This window comes from Ctenopharyngodon idella, chromosome 14 (genome assembly GCF_019924925.1).
Source record: "Ctenopharyngodon idella isolate HZGC_01 chromosome 14, HZGC01, whole genome shotgun sequence".
In the NCBI taxonomy this organism is placed as follows: Eukaryota; Metazoa; Chordata; class Actinopteri; order Cypriniformes; family Xenocyprididae; genus Ctenopharyngodon; species Ctenopharyngodon idella.
The window spans coordinates 3,807,866-3,825,981 of NC_067233.1; the positions used below are offsets into that span (position 1 = coordinate 3,807,866).

Below are 18,116 nucleotides of genomic sequence, written 5' to 3' on the forward strand. Positions count from 1 at the left end.
GACCACAATAGAAACAACAGGTCTGGGGGAAAAAAACTTCCTGGGACAAATTGTTCCGGGTAATTTAGGTGGAAACATGGCTTTTGAAGGACAATCGAAATGGCAGCGTCCAACAATTGGTTTTCAGGTGAGGATAACAGTTAGCCAAGAGACCAGGGTTATTTCTTGTGAATGATATGCACCCAAATGTGACTGAACAAGTGTTGCATTCAATATTCATCCTATTCTGACCCATCAATTCTGTGCAAGTGTGCAGAAATAAAATAACCAACCTTTGTGTGACCTTTGAAAACCGGCATGATGCAGAAAATGCCCAAGAAGCACTAAATTGTTCTGATCTCATGGGCAAACTAGTGTGTATTCATGTGGGACCAAGACATGACTAATAAGGTCCTAGCAAGGGGCAAAGAAAGCAGTTCCTGTGACAGGCATGGTAAAGAAATAGACTAGACCAAAGTAATTGAGCAGTCATGGGGAACAAGACTTGCAAATACTAGTACAATAAATAAATCATACAGTGCAAAAAAACGTTTATTACTCCTTGTCAGTTACGTCTTAAAAGACTGAAAACAGAATACTGACTATGTAAGGTATGTCCAAACATTAATGGACCTTAGTCAATTTAATTAATTTAATTTGAAACAAATGAAAACAAGGCTGTGACAGTCCATTCGATCTTAAAAGCTGATTTTCACAGCACGAGCTTAACGCCACTAGACTGAAAAATGATCAAAGATTAGTATTTCCAGGAATCATACATTCTGTGATTCATTTTTTCTTGCTCGTTCCATGCTTCAGTTGATCAATTATCACCATCTACATCATAAACCCATTCATAAATCCCATCCTCGTCGGCACAAGACTCATGGTAGCAGGCCTTACAGTTGCTGCATCTGATCCATGCTTCAGAAGCTTTTGGATCATCATCTGCGCTGTGGTTTATGAAACAACCCCTGCATTTATAGGGAGTTTTAAATGTTTTTTGTTTTAAATGTTCATTATAAAGAAGGTGTTCTGTGTTTCTGTGGAAATGTGGTATTGTCTTGGCTCTGGGTGTCTTTATACCCCTGTTACATTTTTGTATGACCACAAAGTCTTTGAATGATGCCGCTTCAACAGCTGAAAGCACATCAGAGCCACTTTCTGTGCTGCAATGTGCAGTGGGCGGCGTGGTACTTTCCAAACGGGACAGGGTGGCAGGAGGAGGTTCATGCTCAATGGAGGCCAGCTCATTTATTGGGTACATCCCCGTTGTCCTGAACCCATCCTGGGCTCTTTCCACAGTGGCAGTCGTCTTCCACGCTTCTGTGAAAACAGAGCAATAATGTGCTTTGGGGAACTTCACGCCTGCACATTGCTGATTCCACTTGCGACTCACTTCACACCAGTTGTGTTTGAGACTCCTGAACAGAGCTCTGTTTGCCGGTTGCAGTGCAGGATAGCATATGACTTCCACATTGTTCTGGTTCATGAGATTGTAAAAGCCGAGGTTGAATACGTGGCTGCTTTGGCCATCGAGGAGCAGAAGGTGGGGCCTGGCATCATCTTTTGGAAGCTGTGCCACAAACATTTCGCCCCACTCAACAAACAGCTCTGATGTTATCCAGCCATTATTCGACATTCTCACGCACACATTTTCCAGGGATTCGTTCAACCACTCACTTCTCACCCTATTTTCTTTAAAAATGATAAGTGGAGGAGCAAATGTACCACTGGCATTGAATGCTGCTAGTACCGTGGAGGCAGTTTCCTCTTCCTCCTCAGCTCTGATCTGAAAGCAGGGCTCTTCTCCTTCCCCGACATATTGCTGAGAGGAGAAGTCGTCTTGTAGTCCTGATACATCACACTTCCAAATATGTGAAGGGACGTCTTTAATTTCCAAGGCATCAAGGGTGATTTCATACATTCTGAACCATGTTCCCAGCTCTTCTTCATTCATCCTTGTAGCTGGTGATATAGCCCCTGGTTTCTTTATCTTCAGCCCTGGGTTTCGCTTTATAAAGCCCTCAAACCAGTAATAGCCCGCCTTTTGCTTCTCTTCTGAGAACCCTCGGATGCCATTTATCTTGGCAAACTCAAAAGCAAATGATTGAACATCAGTCCTCCTCAACGAGAAGCCTCTCTGTGAAAGCAAGGTGAGAAGACGCGCTAACTCCCGCTCTGATTCAACAGGGATGAATGGCTTTCTTCCAGAGGCATGCTCAGATCCCTCAACAAGCCCTTTCACGCGTCTTTGAAGGGTTGTTTTCGGCACGTTCCACTTCCTTGCGAGCAATCGCAGCGCAGGCCTCCCCGACTCTACCTGCTCTTTATATTCCTCGATTGCAGCTTTCATTTGGTCCTCTCTCCACTGATTCATCTTCAGCCCTTTTCTTCCTTTAAGCTCTCTTTCATCTTGCCGTTTTCCTGACTGCTTTGGGTTAGGTGCCATTTTTCTATGAAAAGATAAAAGTCAGAATGTTGAATGCAGAATCGTTGAATTAGGTTTAATACTTTGGACCCACTACTCCAATTAAATTATTAGCATATATATATATATATATATATATATATATAATACATGTATTCATCCTATACCGTCATGGTATGGGTGTCACAGTTCGGTGCATACAGTCTGACGACGAATACAGTCAGTGACAGGCAATCCACACTCCAATCCAGAAGGGGGCGTGTGCAGTAATGCAACACTGTTTGCTAACCGTCACAACAGGAAAAATCGCAGAAGAAGGACAGACAATCTATGCACAGATATGTTTACGTGTAATCTCTGAACCAGTGTTTCAACCGCAGAAAGACATCAATAAAACAGCTTGAGAATAATATCTCACGCAGCATTACATTTACCTCAGGCAAGTCATTCAGTGTCCACAGCATTTTAGTTCACTAGAGAAATGAAGCATTTCACTATATATACACTATATTAGCTTATATATTCATTATATTTACTTTACCTGTTAGTAATGTCTTAATTATTTAATATATGTTTAAATAAATTTGTCATGAAAACAAGTTTATATTTCATTATTATATGTCATTATATTTCAAAAACGAAATGGAGTAGTTTTGCATTATAGTGAATGTGCCAGCATACTGTGCCAGTAAAACCATCAATCAATCTATCAAAATAGCAATAACACATTCTTAACCTTCTAGATATAACTAAAGGTACAAATTATTCTACCTCTAGTTATATCTAGAAGGTTAAGAATGTCATACATTTAGTATTTTATATCATAACAGTTGTTATAATTGCCCCAAACAGTGTCATATTGCATCTAGTGTTGTCATCTGTCATTCATCCTACAGCCTCCAAATAAAGTTGATCTTTATAAGTTCAAATTCAAACTTCAGACAGCAGAAGAGCATCATTGCACATCATATTAGCATCCAGTTTCACCTAGCATAGCTACAATGGGACTCTTAGAAAACATCAGGCTTATGACATGATCCATGACATAATAGGTTATGTATGATGATAAACGATCATATTTCATGAAAAATGCTTTGAAGTGTCCCACATTAATAGACAGCCACTGTCCCACTTTACCTAACACCTTAAGCTAAGCTAAGCGGGTCACTACTCTGAACATCCTTACAACTAATACTATGCATTTTTTGGCAGTTGTTCATGAAATCATTATTTTGAAATAAAAGTACACAATACAATATTTTTAATCAATTATTGCTATTTTCATAAAAATGATTTTATCTTTTTAGAGCATTTGCCTTACCATGTGCTTGTTGCGATCGGTTGTGTTGACGCTTGACCACGCCCACCACAATGATGTCAGGCCAATGAAAACAGTACATACACTTTTGTGGTAATTATTCATGACTGTTAAAATATGATTGGCTCCTGATATTTAAAGGGCATTCCAGCATGAAATGTGTTTGACCCACTTTACCTGATGTCACACTGCACTCTAAATATATTATATGATTTTCTGCAGTCACTACTCAAACCGGATTGCATTTAAGGCAGGTCATGAAATATACCCTTATTAACAAGAATTCAAAATTATAGGATGGAAAGGCCATACAGAAGGTTTGTAAATGGCACAATCAATTTACAGGTCAGGCCCTGACATTTACCAGACACTTTTTATTCAAAGTATATCATACTGCGTCTCAACTGCACCAGAACCACCTGTGGTAATTGCATTATTACAAGATGTACTTTGATCTAAGCAACAATGTTGCTAACTAAAAGTAAACTGAAAACATAAAAATAAAAGCTAATTCATAATAGTATAAATAATTTGTTGATCATACAGTATCCTCACATACACTATATTAAACATTATAAGGGTTAAATACACTAAATATCATAGATAGTGTTAAAAATATTGTTTAATGTTCCTTGAACTTTACCTGCATATGCTTTTTTTTTTTTTTTAATTAATCCTTTTACTCTAACACTGACCTTCTACTCTACTTTGAACTTTGTACTCGGCTGACCTTTTACATTATTGACCTAAACTTTAAGGACAAGTAAATTGCCACCGTATCAGACAATACATGTCTAAAGTACAAGCCAATGTGACATATATCAGTGAGATCATTATTGATGCATATGTGAGACGAGGCATCCTTGAGATAACAGCAAAATCCTGCACAGCACTCTTCTATATTTTATTGATCCAAGTGTCTATCTATATAGAGGGGTTTCAGTCCCAAGATGCTTATTATTAGCGGTTAGCAAGCAACTAATGTCATCTTGAGATCACCTGAGATGTAAAAATGTCAGTAATTTGAACTGAGCGGAAAACTAACCTACTGTAAAAACCTGTTAATTGGTGACCTTATCATGCACAGTGAAAATTTACACACTAAAATGTATTTATTTATATATTTGTTTATTTTAAATTATGTTTTAATTTGATAATCGTTCATGTTCCTTCACAAAGCCTCTTTTACTGAGCTTTAAGTCATCATGTAGGCTGAACCAGCAGAGGGCAGAGTAACACTTTATAATGCAGCGGTCAGACGATGGCATGTTAATTCAGTTTTTGAGAACACTTTTAAATTGGCCACTCTTTGTCAAGATGTGCAGCTCTGTACATTTACCCAAACAGCTTATAAGGTTCATCCTGTGATGCTTTTAAACAGTATTGAAGGAGTTCACCTGAATTCTGGTAACATTAACCTGTTTGCTGATTTTCCATTGTAGACTGACTGTGATGACGCGTTTTAACGGTCATCAATATCGTAAATCCTGCAAAGTTTTTTATAGTTTCATTTTTTAAAAAATGTATGTACATTTATAACACTATACTTAGTATTATATTACCGTTGCATCAAATTACAAAAAAAAAAAAAAAAACAAGATAACACTGCTGTGAGGGTGTTTCTAATACAACGGCTATAGAAGTGACGGTAAAAACGACACCTTTCTCTCTTCTGACTGCTGTTATCAATCGCTCTTTATTTTTTCCTCTTTTTGAAAGTTATGAAAACGTTATTGGGAAGTTTTTATTTTAATATTTGCGCAAATAGAAACAAAAAATATATTTATCGAAGTCGCTAGTTTACCTGACTATGACGACTTCCGCTTCTGAGAAACTCGGAAATGTGAAAAGGGTCTATTATCGATTGAAAACATTTAAAAACAAAGCTTTTAAAAACATTTATCAGATGTTTGTACACAGAAGAAATGCTCTTAAAAGGTTAGTTCACCCAAAAATTAAAATTCTGTCATTAATTACTCACCCTCATGCCTGATCCACACCTGTAAGACCTTTGTTAATCTTCGGAACGCAAATTGAGATATTTTTGTTGAAATCCGATGGCTCTGTGAGGCCTGCATAGGGAGCAATGACATTTCCTCTCTCAAGATCCATTAATGTACTAAAAACATATTTAAATCAGTTCATGTGAGTACAGTGATTCAATATTAATATTATAAAGCGACGAGAATATTTTTGGTGCGCCAAAAAAAACAAAATAACAACTTATATAGTGATGGCCGATTTCGCTGCTTCAGGAAGCTTCGGAGCGTAATGAATCAGCGTATCGAATCATGATTCGGATCGTGTGTCAAACCGCCAAACTGCTGAAATCACGTGACTTTGGCGCTCCGAACCGCTGATTCGACACGCTGATTCATAACGCTCCGAAGCTTCATGAAGCAGTGTTTTGAAATCGGCCATCACTATATAAGTCGTTATTTTGATTTTTTTGGCGCGCCAAAAATATTCTCGTCACTTTATAATATTAATATTGAACCACTGTACTCACATGAACTGATTTAAATATGTTTTTAGTACATTAATGGATCTTGAGAGAGGAAATGTCATTGCTCTTTATGCAGGCCTCACGAAGCCATCAGATTTCAACAAAAATATCTCAATTTGCGTTCCGAAGATTAACGAAGGTCTTACGGGTGTGGAACGGCATGAGGGTGAATAATAAATTACAGAATTTTCATTTTTGGGTGAACTAACCCTTTAAGACATCTTGAAGACGTATGTGTGCTATTTAGGTAAAGTAAGTCTTGTATCTGTCGCCACCACAGCTCACAGAGGCACTGCAACCCTAACAGAAACGACATGAGCACTTCAGGATGCAGAATGTACAGTGATGTCGTCTACATAAAACATCTAATGGTACAAAATGTAAACATTCATTTGACATGCAAGTAGTTCTTCTCATCAGAACATTTGTGGAGAAAATCAGGTGAAGAGGGCTAAACTAATCTTTCCTTCATCTCTTTCTGCAGATCTGGGACATACATCATCTCTCTGCCTTCTTTATAAATTAATTTTGTTTAACTGATTGCATGTTTATATGCATATTCACATTCATTATACATCATAACTGATTGTGCCGTTTAGGTATGAGTTCATCCCAGGTTTCCATTTCAATACAGTTAATTTTAAACTACCCATTTATACAGATGGTGATTATTGACTTATACTCAAAAGACTAAAAAGAAAGACCATAATAAAAATACAAAAAAGACCATATGAGGCAGTGGGACTGAATGAATATGTAATTAAATGATCAATCCAACAGTTTTTGACTCAACCTTGCACATAGCAGTTAGTACAGCATTTCAATATCTAACTTATATCCATTATAATGAGTAAAAACATCCTCCCAAAAACCAGACTCATGTCCCGCCATATTTACCACAGTGGTCCATCAAGATGTGCTTCTCTGTGATTCTTAAATTCTTAGATTTGTTTCCTCCAGTCTTGAACATTTGCTTTGATTTTCAGCAGCAGCCTGAAGGACTCATCCTTAAGTCTCTCTCATATAAAATCAATTAAATAAATAAATACAGATATTAGGTTAGAAATCAGCGTGAGAAAAGCTTCAAAAGCCACTTCCCAGGAGAAGGCCTCTTTATTTGCAAAATTAATGGTTTACATTCCACATTTCAGAGATATTTTGGTATAAATGTAAAGCTTTTTCACTTTTTCTCTCTTCTTTTCATTCTCATGACGTGCTTATTCACACATTTAAGATGTTTGTGAACAGGTTTCCCCGCACCCAGGTCCCGATTTACCTCATATTGTGACATAGGCGAAATTAATTTTTGTTGCAGTAAGTGCATTGCATTACATTTTCATCAACTTACAGGTTACAAAGGTTATTGTATCTACTGTATGTGGGCGCTCAGTTTTTTCTGTCATTTGGCCAAAATCTCATGTTATAAAAGACGCTATGTACTGGCTATGACTCGATGACAAATGCTAGACTAAGACACTTTTCTTCACTCCTCAAATACATAAAACATATGCCTTTATATATAAGACCTATGGTGTATCTTGAGTAAAGAAAATGCTGTACTTATTCAAAGAAAGTTTTTATTTTATTTACCCTTGCATTGCAAAGTAAACAGACAGAGACACTCCAAACTGTGTGCGGCACTTCATTCCCGACAGAAGTGGGTGGAGTTATGAGGTTTGACCTACAGTTTGAAGATCCAAAGGAGATATGAGGTTTAGTCACAAGCTCTTTTTTAATACTTTTCATTGGTTAAATATTTGCAAAAACCCATAGACAGATGTAAACAGTGACAAAGATGACAAAATTTCAGATACAAGGTTTCTGCCCAACAGCGTTTCTTACAGAGTTTTAGCATTAGAGTGAAATAATAATAATTATATTATTTCTCCTCATTGTAATTGGGTCCCCCCTGGACCTGCGAGCATAGGCACATGCCTAGAATGCCTATGCATAAATCCGGCCCAAAGTGTGCTGTATGAACTGATGTCATTCCAGTGATTAATGAGGCCTGGGCAGACAGAAAAGAAGAGCACCATTTGATGTATCAAACAGCAGCCCCATAAAAAAGACAAAAGCGAGATTTGAAGAAAAACTGCTGTGTGTCACAGACTCTGAAAGCATTTCAAGCTCAGGTCAAAGTTATAAACCTTCAAGAGGATAACAGCCGCCTATTTAGTTTCCATTGCCTGTGTGCCATGCTGAGTTACTCTTCCTGGAAAAATACCACATTTATCCAAAAAGGACTGAAAAGAGCAGGACATCTCATACAATACTCATATGAAAAGTCCTTTAAGTCCACCCGACTCATTACAAGTCGAGAACAAAGGGCAAACGGCACGTGCTTTGTCTAAAACAAGGCTAACAGCCTGACATCCCTTGTAAATCATCTCATTACAGGCCTTCTCCACACACCTTAGTCTACCTCCAGTGACTTTTTCAACTCTTCAGTCAGTGCAAGACGTCAGAGTTAAGACTCTGGCTTAAGGCCTAAATTTCTCCCCACATTTAAAGGTTAGATTCATTATTAGCATCCCACGAGGGACATGAAAGCTTCAAATATGCAAAAAGGCCAACACGAATTACTCTGCTACCCACAAGCACATTAAGCAGGGGGAAAATAAGCAGAATAACCTCGTAGCTAAGTTGCATTAAAAATTAAAAAGCGCTGAAAAGCAAACTGAGAGCTTCACACGGAATTGCCAGCCTGTGTGTTTGAGTGCTAATTGCTATGTTCGATTTCCCACCGGCCGGCCGGCCGGCGCTCTGCTTAGACTTTGATTAAGCGAGAGCTCACCAAGCACAAAAGCCATTATCACACTTGACATTTGAGTTGTGTAAATGAAGCATTTTGAGAATTTCACCTAAAAAAACGCCAAAGTCTGTTCTCCAGGGCTGATGAGGGAGCACTTAACTCAGCAAGTCACTACAAAATGCAATCAGGGGAAAAGACATTCCTCAGCCCTTCAGATAACTCCCTCAGTATGGTTCCTGTGATCAACCGCAAAGCCAAAATGGGGTCTCGGGTCACACGGATTTAGTGATGATGGCCGTGATGATGTTTTTAAGACCATGCTTGAGTTAGTGACTCGACTGCGTCATTATTTCTTTGTCAAAGTCTGAGAAAAGTTCTACAAGTCAGAAAGCTTCTTTCCAACCAATTTAAATTTGACAGCACACAGACTTGGAAACGTTGAAGCGCACTCTTACAGACGCCATAATGTCAAGGTGAAAGTTCAACGAATGTGACTCAGGAGGGCATGAGGAGAGCTTTTAAAGCAGTTTATGGTCCATCAAATTGGTAAAGGGAAATGAGCTCTGGCATCGGTAAAGGTGAGTGCGGAGCTGCTCGCTCTGCTGGGAGTAAACCTGAGCAGTCTGCACCTCATTACTGCAGGGCTCACTGCCAGTCTGTTGTTTTTCACATTGATGAATAATTAAATGCTGGGCTTCCATCTCTCAACAAGAACAGTGCATGTGTGGAGAAAGCAAGTATCTTAAAGGGGACCAATAATGTCCCTTTCACAAGATGTAATATAAGTCTCTGGTGTCCCCAGAATGTGTCTGTGAAGTTTCAGCTCAAAATACCCCACAGATCATTTATTATAGCTATAGTAAAATTTGCCCCTATTTGGGTGTAAGCAAAAACACAGTTTTTGTGTGTGTCCCTTTAAATGCAAATGAGCTGCTGTTCCCGGCCCACTTTCCAGAAGAGGGTGGAGCTTTAACAGCTTGTGCTTCGGTTGCTCAACAACAACAAAGCTGGAGAATCTCACGCAGCCAAAATGAGGATTGTCAGTAACGGTGTTCAGCCTTACATTGTTCAAACCGGAGTCAACACTTAGTTGATAAATTTATGTAGTTGCTGTGGAGTTGATTCAACTCATCCACTAGCATGTGCCGTCATGTTAATCTTTTGTGCAAATCCAGCATTGAATTGACCCTCGTTTGTGAAGCAGTCCGGCGTAAAATGACGGCATGTCAACAACACTCTACTACAACTCTTCCTCTTCTCTAAAGCAGCCCAACATGGCCACACCCCCTTTGTTGTGTGTTCTCTGGGGCAGGGTTTATGTAAATTTTAGGGTTTGTGATGTCACTACCTCGGGAAGAAGCTCGTTGTAGTCCCTACCAGCTGTTTGTTGTAGTCCTTAAACAGCGATTTCTGTAAAAGAAAATATCTCCCTTTGCATTGAACTTTGAGTGTCGTAACTTTGCAGATGTTGTTTATGATCAAACAGCAACATTACACACTAACTAAAGCTAAAAAAGTAAAATCATAATCAACCACCTCTTTAATGTGCATTTAAGGGATATGATAGACAGAGAGACTGAAGATATTATTAGAGAGAACACAAAACACAAGGATTAATAACATCTTGTAGTCTTTAATTATCATTTTTTAGAGCTGTCACATAGCAACAGAAAAAGTAATACACATAGCTCCCTGAAAGAGAAGCCTTACATGAAAATATCAATCTTAAATCCACCAAAATAAATACTGAGTTTACAAAAGTTCTACAACTTGTTGGGAGATTTACAACACATTCATGCTTAGCACTTCTGCCTTCAGGGCTCTGAGGTCTTCGATTACGCTTCATATGTGAGGTTTCCGGGCAGGGAATTATTATTTAAGATGAAATCCTGATGACAATGACTACCCTGAAGGTCCTCGATGGTTCGGGGAGAGTTCATATCTTTTGGCCCGCTCTTTTAGAAGCAATAACTCATGGCTCATATAATAATGTTTTTGGTTCTGTTATGTTTATGGAGTGTCATAATTTCCCCAAATCCTTACATATCCATTGGTGCTCAAAAGAGCATGTATTTCCTTTTCATAACTCAAAGGGAAATCTTTTTCAGCTCACAGTCATGGTTCCTAAGCTTCAACCATTACCAAATCTCCATCTTTAAACAACATAATGACATCAAAAAGAAGGGAAATTGTGCAAGCTGTTCACCGCTGTCACCAACAAAAAAACGCTAATTGTTCAATAACAGCAAAGTACCTTTGAATCAAAGGGTGCTACATAATTGAAAGTGAAATCAATAATTTGAACTTCATAACTCATCAAAGTTTGCTGTTGGCTGGTTTCCTGGGGGAATCCTTTGATTGTACATTATAACCTGTTAAAAAGGAATATTTTCAACCACTACAAGCATTTATCGGTGTTAACTTGCACAGTTTCACTGCAAATCACAATGCTCTGTACATCCGTAAGATGACTGTGAAGGCACGACCATGTACATATTTGATTGTTAAAAAAACAAGTAGCCTAGCATACAGCTTATCTGGACATTGCTTCGAATTACACGGTAGATTCGTGGTTTGCAGATACACCAGACTGGAAGAAGAAACGCATTTGACTAAAGCATTTAAAGGAACACACGGACCACTATCAAATCTTTTGCATAAAAATATATATTCCTATGTACAATAAAATCAAACTAAACTCTACCTTTAGAAATTAAATATCGCTTGATAAAAACATGAGAAGATGAGAAAAGAAACCTAAAGTGGGCATTCCCTCAAGCTAGGTAATGTAGCTCTGTTCGCATTCAAACAAATAAAGCCATAATAGACTCTTCTACTGGTTGACCAAGTCTCATTTGTTCCTTCATCGAGTCACCACGCCACGTTTATGAAAACTGATCACGAAAGTCAAATTCATTCATCGACTTTCAACATATTAGTGACCAGAATACTGAATGACTTGTGGATGCAATATTCTTCATATTATAAAAGTGCTACAAGTGCTTTATTTGCAGGAGAAGTCATCATTTTAAAATAATCAGGAAACCGATACATGAAGACAGTGCTGAGCTGTACATGTTTGATATTTTTAGTGTTGTACTTGTGTCGCTGTCTGTACATCCCTGCAACATAGCAAATAAAACCAAACCTGTTTTTCTGATGAAACTGGCTGACACATAAAATGTAATTATTTAAAAATATTTACATCTTTTAGATCAGTTCAAACAGTTGGTGTTCCCAAAGGTAATTCATTTTAGGCAGAGGCACGGTTCAGCAGACTGGCAAATGCTGAAATGAGGGATGGAGATTGTTCTGGGTCAGTTCTGCTATATCGAGGCTCTCCTAGGAGCGTGTTTATTGGGGTCCTCGGCTCTGGAAACGAGCTTTATTATGGCACATCACTGTTTGGGAGGTTTTAGCTAGAAATGTCAAGGAACAAAAATTCATCTGCTGATTTATTAAGACCAAAAAAATAAATAAAATCTGGCAGCGGCCGTATTTCCTCTCCTGATGCATAGGAAGCATTCACATGACATACTCTTAAAGGGATAGTTCACCCAAAAATGAAAATTTTGTCATAATTTACTCACCTTCGTGTTGTTCCAAACCTGTATGAGGCAGAACTGACAGAATGGTTTCTTATAGTTTATTCGCCTCCGTTTGGCATAAAAACGTTCATGGTCATCCAGTTTGAAATGTTGAGTACAAACACAGAGGTTTTTCAGATTTTCCGTTGTGCCGTTATCTCTGTATTTACGATTCTTTGCAGTCTTTATCCACTGCCTTCACTGGAAACAGAAAGAAACTCACTCCCAACTAAACATTTACTCTTTGAATTCTTGCACCCAGGAATAATACAAGTCAACATCTTTATAACTAAAAGTTTGCTAAGAAGTATTTCCTACTAAAGCCAGGCGGTATTTGACACTGGCAAGCATATCCACTGGTGGGAGTGGCCTTAAATGGCAACATGCCCAGTGCATTATGGGTATTGAAGTTTTCCTACCCATTTGGCAAAAGGGAAGACAACAGCCTTTTTCTCTGTTTTCTCTAGTCAGGTTGCACCAATTTCAGTTTTTTGACCTTTCTATTGTACAGGCAGCCAAGTTTTATTGAAAGCCCATTTTGCCAGCAGTGAAATACCCCTTTAATTTCTTCTGTGGAACATGAAAGGAGAATCCTCTTATTTCCATTGAAATATTTCCACTAGAGGAATTTTGGCTAAATTTTGCAGGCAGAAAAGCTAGTCTATTGTCATTAATGTAGAAATGTATGAAACACAACTCACACAGAAGTCAAAACAAGTAGCATTCTGTTGGTCAACGTGGCGAATTTGCGACTGTTGAGAAATCTGCGTGGGGAAATACTTTGCGCTTATGCAGAATTCTCGATCGCATTGCTTCCTAACGAAATGACTGGAAAATGTGCTGAACAATGGTAAATGTGACCGCACCTTAAGTTGTTATTTAAATCTGTTTTGCACCACTGACATCTCATACAAAGCTCATACGGAAGCTCATACGATTTGAAATAACTTGAGGGTGAATAAATAATGAAAGTGAATTTCAATTTTTTGGGTGAACTATCCCTTTAAGACCTTTTGCATGAACAACTTCAGGTCATTTCCTTTCCTAAATCCATTTCAGCCTTGCAGCAACCGATGGTCATCTTCGACTAAGACTAAAACAGTTTAAGCCACGGTATCTGGGAGAACTGGCCCTGGTTGCTGTCACCAAAGGTTTTGTTTGGAGTGGCCTGACACATTCTCAGTAACAGGCAGAGTCGGCAGGCATCATGTAGTTTTAGCACTCTCAGAAAAACACTGCGCTGTTTATGCCAGTGAATCATGTCAGAGGAGATCCTCGTAAGGGAAATCATCGTGGAAATGGATGCATTCAGTGATGCATGTGAAGCAGAGAGCTAACCTGACTGAGAACGGTCACCTGGGGGTCTGAGACAGCTGTGTATTCAGAGAGGTTTACAAGAACCCAAATTACATGAATTAGCTAGGAGCACAACTTAGTCTGTGACCAGTACATCACATTCCCCAAAGAGCTTTAGAAGTCTTAAGTACATATATGAGATTTCAGTACACCATATGAAAATGATCCAAAAAATGAAAAGAAAAAGTTCATTTCCTGTCAAATCATTTTGAGGAATTTTATGTTGTACCTTTGGAATAGACCACATTCACTGAAAGACAAATTTCCTGCAACATTACTTGTGTTGTACCTAACACATAGATGCTGGAATCATTTTGGAAACAAATGCTTTCATACTTTGATCTTACAATTAAAAAAAAAAAAAAGAATAAAAGGATATTTATAACTGTTGATTTGAGATTTAAAGGTGCAATAAGTGATTTTTGAAAAACGCTGTTAAAAGTGGATCGGACCGAGCACCACAACACACTTGTAGCCAATCATCAGTAGGGGGCATGTCCACTCATGATGGGGGAGGGGAAAGTGAGCCAATCAGCAGAAGGGGGCGTGTCCACTCATGATGGGGGAGGGGAAAGTGAGCCAATCAGCAGTAGGGGGCGTGTCCACTCATGATGGGGGAAGAGAGAGTGAGCCAATCAGCAGTAGGGGGCGTGTCCAATCATGATAGGGGAGGAGAGAGTGAGCCAATCAGCAGTAGGGGGCGTGTCCACTCATGATGGGGAAGGAGAGAGAGAGTGAGCCAATCAGCAGTAGGGTGCATGTACACTCATGATGGAAGAGGAGAGTGAGCCAATCATCAGTAGGGGGCGTGTCCACTCATGATGGGGGAGGACAGAGAGAGTGAGAAATAGCTTACTGCACCTTTAATTAATTAAAGGTTTTTTGGGGAAATGGAGAAATCACTCAGCAATGCTCCGAGCTCTACCTCTTAATACTGTGGTGTGTTTTTTTTTTGTTTGTTTGTTTTTTTTACTTTTCACTATTTTTTTTTTATAGAACAAAAATAAATCTTTATTTAGTGTTTGAGCAGTACCTTTCGGGAAGTGTTATCTGACTCTAGAGCTAATGAAAGCCTCTCTGGATAAAGCTTGAAAGATGTATTTTTGGTTTGGAAATAGTATTCCCAGGAGAACCAAAAAGGAAATAAACACATTTGGGAAAAACCTTACCAACATTCCTTTGCAATGGAAATTTGTATCCTAAAATATAGACCAGATACCTTTGGCAACATTGTTCTTTCCTTTATTGTTCAGCAGCTCTTTGAGCAAACAGTTCAGTCCAGCTCCCAGTACTCGAGTCCTGAAATGCTCCGGTCGGTTCTGAGCTGCAGGCAGGGCGGTAAGAAATGGCACCTTCCAGTGATGGTCCTCATTAGAGGGTGACCTGTGTCAGAAACATGACTCCTGGGACTCTGTGTCATTCTGTATTGACAGTTTCTCTTGTTCAATGTGGTTTCCATTGTGAAGAACTGAATACCTGAAAGGACAAAAGAAACCAGGACACCACTTCAATTACAGCGTTACATGTAAAAACACCTCAGAATCTCATATTCATCTCTCTACAAGCTTTTAGAAGATGTGGAAATATAAACCACCTCACATGTAGGGCTGAAACTGTGAAAATATTAAGACCACATCTGGTGTGTACACTTGATTTGACAGAGGAGTCATTGTTGGCCTTTTCACAAAAATGAAAAATGGGTCTTTAGCAAAGGCACAATCTTTACATCACCTACTGCTGCTAATGATGAGGGCCAAAAACAGCAGAGGTTTAAATATGATATCAAAATATGAGTTTGTGGCTTTTATAGCTTTGAGGCCAACTATATGACAGTATGTTGTGTTAAAGGATTAGTTCACTGCAGAATTAAAATTTCCTGATAATTTACTCATCCCCATGTCATCCAAGATGTTTATGTCTTTCTTTCTTCAGTCTAAAAGAAATGAAGGTTTTTGAGTAAAACATTCCAGGATTTTTCTCCATATAGTGGACTTCACTGGGGTTCAACGGGTTGAAGGTCCAAATGTCAGTTTCAGTGCAGCTTCAAAGAGCTCTACACGATCCCAGACAGAGGAATAAGGGTCTTATCTAGAGAAACAATCAGTCATTTTCTGAAAAAAAAAAAAAAAAAAAATAGAAATCGTCCGACATCGTTGTTTTACCTTTTTATTTTTTTTTTTGTAAAGGGCATTTGACTTAGTCTTTGCACGTTCACTTTGTAAACACTTGCTCGGTTCTTCCGCCTACGTCACGCGTGACCTTTCCAACATGATTATGTAATGCGTGGCGCATCGCAGAGCAGTGCGAGATGAGCATTTGTGGTTCAAAAGTATATAATCTTTTATTTTTTTTATAAAATGACAGATCGTTTTGCTAGATTAGACCCTTATTCCTCGTCTGGGATCATGTAGAGCTCTTTGAAGCTGCACTGAAACTGACATTTGGACCTTCAACCCGTTGAACCCTGTTAAAGTCCACTATCCTGGAATGTTTTCCTCAAAAACCTTAATTTCTTTTCGACTGAAGAAAGCAAGACATAAACATCTTGGATGACATGGGGGTGAGTAAATTATCAGGAAAATTTAATTCTGAAGTGAACTAATCCTTTAAATATTGACAAAACATTTATCTTTTAGCAGATGTGCACAGTTACAATCTTGCTTGCATGACTTTTGTTCATTTTCATTTCATTTATTTATAAAGTACTTTTAAACTACCCAGTAGACCCAAAGTGCTTTACATAAAATGATGCATACAATACACAATATAATAATACCATACATGTTAAAAGACCAGAGAAAACAAACAAGTCTTTAACCGACCTTTAAAAACAGTAAAAGACGTAGAAGCTCGGACCAAAAATATTGATGACTCATCTTGCACTCACTCTTTTTGTCCAATCAAATACTTTCTATAATGAGAAGGTCCCTCTCCTCATTACTGAACAGCAATGGCAAGTAGATATATCTTTTTTAATTGTTTAGTGCCATTCAACAGCTCATATTCCTGTAGCTCAATCAGTAGAGCGTGATGCTTGCAAAATTCCAGGGAATGCAAGAACTGACAAAACATATACCTTGAATGCAATGTAAGTCACTTTGGATAAAAGTGCCTGGCAAATGCATTAACAGAAAGGTTACTGAAGCTGGTGGAAGGTTACTGTATTGGGACTGTAGAATTTTATTAGCATTTTTGCATAAATCAAATATAAATTGAGTTCTTCAGAAAAGAATTCCTCTGGAAATCTCAACATCTTATGGATTTCAGCGCCTTCAAAGGAATTGTAATCCTCCAATAATTTTTCCATTACTTAAATACAACAAAGATTATTAAAGTGTTTTACAAGAAAATACTATTTAATACTAATCATTTAGTACTTAGTCTTTCTACTTAAAAAAAATGTAATTAAATGTATTACTTTCCATTTCTTTGCAATTATTTGTAATATTTACTAGCTATTCTGAGTGAAAAATTGTTTTTAGTGTAGCCAGAAAACAACCTACACTTACATTTGTGCATCTAGATAGACAGACGTCTCTTGTTTTGTTAAATTACTGAAACAGGAAACATTGCCCTGCGATTGCTCCTTTTCTGTGTCTGTAGCCACACAAGCCGTGAACCTCCTTTTCTTCTAGACCAAAAAAATCATTACAATCTCTATTCATAAACAAACAAACTAAAGGCAATTCCTGCAGCGCAATTGGGCATGAAATTTACCTGAAAAAAAGGAAAACATACAAAAGAAAAACCTCTCAAAACCTTAACAATGTTCCGGGATTCTGAAAGGAAACATGCGGCAGCTTTTCAATGAAGCAGAACCCAAAATTGCTGCCACATTGCCACTTTCTAACTGTACTGTTCGCTCTGCACAGCTCGAGCACAGCCTGAGACATCTGTCAAATTAACATGATCTACTGCAAACATACAGTACTCCTCAATACACTTCAGTAATAATGTCTTGATCATGCTGGTACATCCAGTCTAGACATTAGCTGGCCGGATTAGAGGCAGAGCTCATTAATTTACATGAACATGAGCTTTGGGTCATACACACACTCGGGTAGGATCTACATCACTCATTCTGACAAATTCATTCTTAATTATGTGTGTCCGGACATCAGGGAACTGCACTAAACAGAGCCGTGAAGACTGATGGGAGAGAAGGCAGTGGCGTAGGGCTCGATTTA

At 38.3% G+C, this 18,116-nt stretch overlaps 2 protein-coding genes across 4 annotated transcripts in view; both read right to left on the minus strand.

Annotated features, from left to right (window-relative positions):
• Positions 1–513: 513 nt before the first annotated feature.
• Positions 514–3,787, minus strand: si:rp71-1d10.8 (uncharacterized). 2 transcript variants are annotated; one of them, XM_051860088.1, is made up of 2 exons: positions 3,732–3,787; positions 514–2,435 (listed from the first exon to the last, which is right to left on the minus strand). In XM_051860088.1, the coding sequence occupies exon 2, from the start codon at positions 2,429–2,431 to the stop codon at positions 803–805; it is 1,629 nt and encodes a 542-aa protein (XP_051716048.1). In that variant the 5' UTR covers positions 2,432–2,435; positions 3,732–3,787; the 3' UTR covers positions 514–802. The 2 variants fall into 2 exon arrangements, with proteins under 2 accessions (XP_051716048.1, XP_051716049.1); XM_051860089.1 differs by lacking the exon at positions 3,732–3,787 and adding an exon at positions 2,578–3,694.
• A 6,812-nt stretch (positions 3,788–10,599) lies between these two features.
• Positions 10,600–18,116, minus strand: part of htr4 (5-hydroxytryptamine receptor 4) — a 125,149-nt gene continuing 117,632 nt past the window's right edge. For both annotated transcript variants that reach the window (XM_051860091.1, XM_051860090.1), the window contains one exon: positions 10,600–15,405. Coding sequence is in view for 1 of the 2 variants with exons in the window: in XM_051860090.1 (XP_051716050.1) it covers positions 15,318–15,405 (88 nt within the window). In the remaining variant the exon portion in view is untranslated. The remainder of the gene's footprint in view (positions 15,406–18,116) is intronic.